Source organism: Palaemon carinicauda, chromosome 14 (assembly GCF_036898095.1).
Source record: "Palaemon carinicauda isolate YSFRI2023 chromosome 14, ASM3689809v2, whole genome shotgun sequence".
Lineage (NCBI taxonomy): Eukaryota > Metazoa > Arthropoda > Malacostraca > Decapoda > Palaemonidae > Palaemon > Palaemon carinicauda.
In genome coordinates, this window is record NC_090738.1 from 15,897,839 (window position 1) to 15,904,686 (window position 6,848).

The 6,848-nt window shown below is 33.0% G+C and overlaps 1 protein-coding gene across 1 annotated transcript; it reads right to left on the minus strand.

Moving 5' to 3' along the window:
* Positions 1–4,849: 4,849 nt before the first annotated feature.
* Positions 4,850–5,350, minus strand: LOC137652691 (zinc finger MYM-type protein 1-like). Its single transcript, XM_068386095.1, has one exon. The coding sequence runs from the start codon at positions 5,348–5,350 to the stop codon at positions 4,850–4,852; it is 501 nt and encodes a 166-aa protein (XP_068242196.1).
* Positions 5,351–6,848: the final 1,498 nt, after the last annotated feature.

The following is a 6,848-nucleotide window of genomic DNA, read 5'->3' on the forward strand; positions in this document are numbered from 1 at the left end:
GCCTATTTCATTCGTAGTTTTTTATTTCAAACCTATTAATATTTCACTTACTAGGATTATAATTAATATTATCAAAAATATCGAAAAGCCGTTTGTAAAAATGATAAACTTGAACTGTTTGTTTTGTTACTGCCATGCTAAAGTTTGACTGTTATTCAGTATTATATAACTATTATATAACTTTAGGTTGCATTTGCCATTTCTCTTCCTAATCATTTTGCACTTTGTAATATTCTATGGAGTATTAGATAGCCTAATCCCCCTATGTGGATCACTCTAATACATTGAATACCATATTATAGCTCCGTCTCTTTATTGAGATATATTTCTATGTTCCTCATCATCATTTTATTTTCTAAATTTGCTATAAAAATCTGATAGTTATTTCAATAATAATTACGATATAATTAGCGTTTGAAATTAACAATATTTAAATTTCTGTGTTTGGAACATTGTTCCAAGACTTCAGTTTCGACTTTTATTCGAAATGAATTAGTATATAATCACACTAATTCAATATGTATTGTAGAAGCACCTTATTTACAATTAATTTAGATAGTAATTATATCACTTATATAATGAATTTAATTATTATATATACCAATTTTATAATACCACCTGTTAAGTCTGTAACCGTATATTAATGATAGAGTTGAATGTACAGAAATTGATGACTTAAGACAAACTGACGTCCAACCATTCAGAAGTAAGAAAAATACTCCAACCTTCGTATATTTATTCCAGCTTAGAAAAAAAAATAGGATATGGTTACCTAATTCTTTTGAGCGAGCGCACTCGTCCATACTCGTCAGGTTACAGGTTGTCCACTCACATTGCTAGCTGAGTGCGTTACAACCCGGGTTAGAGCAACATCACATAAGAGAAAGAATTGCTGTAGATGAGAAAATTTGTATGAAAAAAAAAAAAACAAGAGCACAAATACGAAGTAAAGGATCAGTATTTTAAAACAAAATTATATGTAAAAATAATTAATTACCAATATTTTTATCATTTATAAAGCTCTCTCTCTCAAAATACAAATAGACTAACCAAAACAACGGCCATTTTTCTTAATTAAATTCACTTTAACTGTGGGAGACAGAGCAGTATATTGCATTCTCCATAATTGTATCCATCCCAACACTTTCTTATTATTCAGGTCACTTTTATGCGATACATCATCTCGAAATGGAACGCAATAGAAAATAAACTTCAAACATTTTCCCTGATTAAGTTTCATTGCGCTTCTGTTCATAGGAGACCTCGGATCAGAGTGAATTGAATTAGCATAATTTCATGGTGATATCAATTACGTGGGTTTTAATAGAATAATTGTTTACTGACTCAGGCTCGTTTGGAAATATAATACTTTAGGTTAGTGGATGAGTGAAGAGTAGTAAAGAAGAGGAAATGATAATGATAGTTTATTATTATTATTATTATTATTATTATTATTATTATTATTATTATTATTATTATTATTATTATTATTATTATTATTATTATTATATCACTAAAATCAGATTTTTTTATTAAAAGCAAGACAACCATACCAACAACAACAACAACAACAACAATAATAATAATAATAATAATAATAATAATAATAATAATAATAATAATAATAATGATAATAATAATAATAATAATAATAATAATAATAATAATAATAATAATAATAATAATAATAATAATAATAATAATAATAGTCAGCAAAAATATAGTAACAGTTACAATATTCTTTTTTTAAGTATTTCCCAGACTTTTGTTTTCTATTATAAGAGTGGGTATTATCCTTTGCTTATTCTATTTCTCATGTTCAGAACTATTTTCGAATTTGTCTTATTTTTCTGTTTGCGGTGTCGTGTCTATTTTCGTTTATTGTTAATCTGGGCAAGGAAAGGAATTACTTGTTTTTGGTAAAAGCGTTTCAACAAAAAATGAAAATCTTGAGGAATGAGAAAGAAAATGATACATAAAATAAGAGGGTAAAAGTAGGGGGAGGGGGGGGGGGCGCGTTCCCATGAAATTAAAAGGGGGAAAGGTCCTGAAAATACACTTTAAAGAAATTGAATAAAAATAGATAAAATAAAATGAAAAGCTGGCTAACAAGTATTATGAGGATTAAGAAGCATAAAGAAAATGAAGGAAAATAAATAAAGCAATAAAAAATAAATCAATGGAATAAGAAATAAGAAATAAAAAAATACCTATGGAATAAGACGAGGGTTAAACAAAGATGTATAATGTTGGAGAAACTAACATTAAAATGCTTGGGATGAAAGAGATTAAAACAAAAAATAGAAAAAAAAGTAAAATTAAAGAAATGAAAAATAAAAACTAAAAATAAATTCCATAAATGAAACGAAAGAAAAAAAATTAAAGAAAAACAAAATTCCCAAAATCATGAGTAGAAGACCATGTGGTCGTTTCTCATCACCTATCTCCTCCGAAGAGGATTCTCTTTAGTTCCACGTTTCATCAGCGACGTCATGAGAAGAGAAGATATTTCCCACCGTAATAAATGGATAGAGTTGAAGGGGAAGTAGTTTCCGAGTAAGTAACTGTCTCCATTACTCTTCTTCGCGTGAAGTTAGAGTGGCAATTCTGTAGTTTCGAGTGATGTTATTTGGCAGGGACGTGCAGAGAACTTTTTCAGGGCAGGTGCTCAAGTGAAAAAAAGGGCAAAATATAGAAATGAATGAGGCTTAATATATACCGGCTCAATATTCTTTCAAATTTATTTAAACTACTCATGAACAATTCAAGAAAGAGATGAACATGACTGATATCATAGGTACCAGTGGGCTAATGTTTTTTTTGAGCATAAAATCTACAGTACTGACTACCAGTAGAACTAGGGAATTTAGCAGAAGAAAAATTATATATATTACTTTTTCATAAATGACTGCAAGAAAATCAATCAGCATGATCAATACACTTGGCTAATAACCAGATCTTATAATTTTATATTTATAAGAGAACCCTTATGTGTACCATTTCTTTGAATATGCTGATAACTTCACTATTGTTGATTGTGATATCCTTTTCAACTGCTAGCAACAAAAGATCAGATAACCTCTCCTTACTGGACAGGCTGAGAAGCTTTGTCTTCACCAGCTTGAGTTTAGAGAAGGTCCTTTCCACTGTTGCAGTTGTAACAGGTAGAGTGGCAAACATTTTTAAAAGTTCAAGCATAAGTGGCAATATCTCCTGGACATTGTTTTCTCTCATCAGGTTGAGCATTGTAGCTGCAGTGTTTTGTGGCAGGCAAGGAAATGAGGAATAGAAGATCTTTAATTCCAACCGTAGCTTGTCTACTTCTTCTAACTCTTAAAACTGCCATAATTTTTGCAATGACTTGAATGCCTCTTCATTCACAGGTCCTTTCCAGTTATCTTGGGCTGTCATACAATGAAAGGCATTTAGGATACCCCATGTGTTGTCTCCACCTTTAAATCTTCTTTGTAGGTCTTGTTATATTGTATCTAATGCCTTGTCCAGGAATCCCAGAGTGGAGGTCGATGGCCATGGATTCAGCTCTCTTTAACATTCGTAAAAATCTCCTGAAACTTCTCATCCTTTCTTAATTCTCTCAAACTTTGTAGCACTCCATCCACAATTCTGTAGGAGGCAGCCAAATCAAAGTCTTTCTGTTGTAGGGCATTAGAGGCATACACAGTTTCTTGAAAAACTGGGGTGGCGACAAGAAATTAAAAGTTAATACTTTGCAGCAATATTGAGGCATCCCCTGTGTCAGGGAATTCCTTAGACATTTTTTCCCTGGTAAAGATAATACTACTTATTTGTGATTAGGTATGGTAAAACAAATTCGGTAATTTAGAAATAATGTTTAATTACAAATTTTAATATGTTAACACCACTATGGATTATGAAATTAAAAGAGAATATTGAAATAAGGAAATAAACAAATAACGAACAACAAAAATATTGAGTAACTTATCTGTCTGACACCCTTTTAATATCAATTACAAAAATATTAAATCACCAAATGTCTTGTTACGAATAAATACCTCAACAATTGCTCAAGAAAAATAAAGCTTACAACACAAAAGATAACACAAGTCACTGTTCATGGGTCTGACATTTATCATACGGTAAATAATACACCAATTTGAATTTCGGATTCACAGTCACTTATATAACGTATGCTTTAATGTAACAGCGGGAACCTGTGATTATAGTTCAAGTATTTCCAAAAAGTGCATCAATTGGTCCGGGATTGTTTAAGGTCATGCACTGTTTCCCCAAGGGTCGAGGATTACCCTAGCTGAAAACAAAAGGAAAGAAACATACCTTGTGAAATTCAACTACACTTATGATTAATAACTTAATTCGTAAAGACTTAATTCAATATGCACTTATAGACAATTTTAAATAAACTTTTAAAGACATGAAAACTTTAAAGATAAACATTTCACAAAAACTGATATAACAATATTCCTTGTAAACACTTACTGCACGCTTAGGTGATTATAACGTGACTAAAGAAAATACAAAATTTATTTTTCCAAGTCTGTTATGGAACTGAAAATACAAAGGACAAAAACGTTAACAGAAACTTCGTAAATACTGTAACTTCAAATCCAGTCAATAGATGGTGTTACTAACATGAAATTCCCTGACACCCTGCTGATGCATCAGGAGGATGTTTTTGGACTATCTCTTCTAAGAATTGCTTCAGAGCTGGATGACCTTCCTCATAGTTCTAAGAGCTGACTCTCTGCAAGCCCATCTTTTGTCTGATAGCTTCTTAAGGTCAAGTGGACGGTCTTCTGGATACATTGCTTTCTGGATCTCCATGAAAGCAGCATACCCTTTTGAAGAGTTAGCAATTAAAGCATACAGTTTCTCCACCAAACTGAAAAAAAGCTGCAAAATGAGTACTTGATTTTGCACTTTCGACTGATACTAGATTTAGGCTGTGTGCATGGCAGTGTACATGGAGTGCCTTTGGGTTCTGCTTTTGGAGTCTGGACTGTAATCCATTGTATATTCCACTCATATTTGCTGCCCCATCATTTCCTTGTCCACGCATATCATCTATGTTCAGGTTATTTTTATTAAGCATAGAGATCACTTCTTTCTCCAGTGCTTCACCAGTTGTTGATTGCACATTGAATACTTGTATGAAATGTTCTTTTATTTTGAAGTCATGTACATATATCACAACAAAAGAGACCTGTTCTGTATGTGACACATCAGTTGTTTCATCCATGAGGATGGAAAAGATCTTGCTCTTGTGAATTTCTTCTAATATCACCCTTCTAACTGAAATGGCCAAAGCCTTGATCAGGTCATTCTGAGTCCTATTTGAAAGCAATGACATTTAGGGTCTTTTCAGTATTTCAGTATTTCTTTTACTTCCTGATTAGCTGTTTTTAAAGCGATATGTAATGCTTATCTTTGAAACCCTTTCCACCGAACCATACCAATCATGTGAGATTCTGAACTAACATGCTCCTTTATTTTCTCTAAAGCTGTCCTCCAACGGCTTATGCCCTCTGATTTCCAAGCTGCTCGGCCCCTGTACTTTTCCTCATCCAAAAACAGATAACAGCTGAAGCAGAACATGGCATCTTTCTGAGGTGAATACTCCAACCATGAGTTCCTTTCACACCATTTCCTCTGATACGATCGTCCCTCTACATTCTTGGGATATGAAATTACTGGTTGACATGGGCCATAATTATTGCAGAGTCTGATGAAAGACTCACTAATATATATCTTATAATTAACAACATGGGCAGGGTCATTTGAATACTGTAATTCAGGTAGCATGGAAAATGGCTTTTCAACTAAGGGCACTTCTGCTCTTGCTTCAGTCTGGGGCTCCTGTGGAGCAACTTGTTGCTCTAAGTTATCTGAACTGTCCGCTTCATTTGGCTCGTCGTCTGCTTCCATATCTTCAGCTTCTGACTCTTCATTCTCCTGAGTCTCCTCCCAGCTCTCCTCCTCCTCTTTCACTTGCTCTGATGTTGAAGCTGCCACTCTCGGCTTCATCCAGTCATAAAGAGTTCTGCTACCTTTGGCAGCATCTTGTCTGCTCCGCTCCTGCTCCTTTTTTTCTTCTCTCCTTCCGTGGTATACATAAGATCATTAATATAACAGAATTAGAAAATCAAGGTTCCAAGAAACAAAATCAGGATTACCCTAAATTTGAGTCAATTACCCTAAATTTTAAGCATCAGTGTAAAATACCTATCGACAAGAATAACACAATAAAAGGTACACGTGATTACACACGTACAGAAATCCATATCCTTTCTTCAAAGGAAGCAAAAATAAATGAATGTAGAAATTAAACTTTTTGCTATACCCTTCATACCTTTCTTACGAACTCCATGAAATCACATATCTGAAACTTCTGTACATGTTGCATTATGTGTGATATTATTGGTTGCTTTCAGCATTTTGCCATCAATAATCAGTGTATGAGAAGACACTTTCAAGTCCAGTGTTTCTTATGGTATGTTACATGCATTATCCCATGTGATGTTTCATTTTAAGAGAAGATATCTCAGCAGTTTTTGTTATATTCATTTGGCTAAAAAAGCGCTCAACTGTCGCATTGAAGTATAGTAGAGAAAATAGGGGGATATGACTAAAGCAATATTGGGAAAGTATTGCTATCCTACAGCATTTTCCTATTTAATAGAATATTTCTTGACTTTGTCATATTAATTTGATTCGATATTTCTTTGTTTAAATAGAGGAGCCTTCATTCTTCATCTACAGCATGTTTATCAGCATATTTCGCTAATACATGGCTTTTTGGACCCACAACATGATCGCCGATTCCTAGTTATCAATATTTACTCAGATAA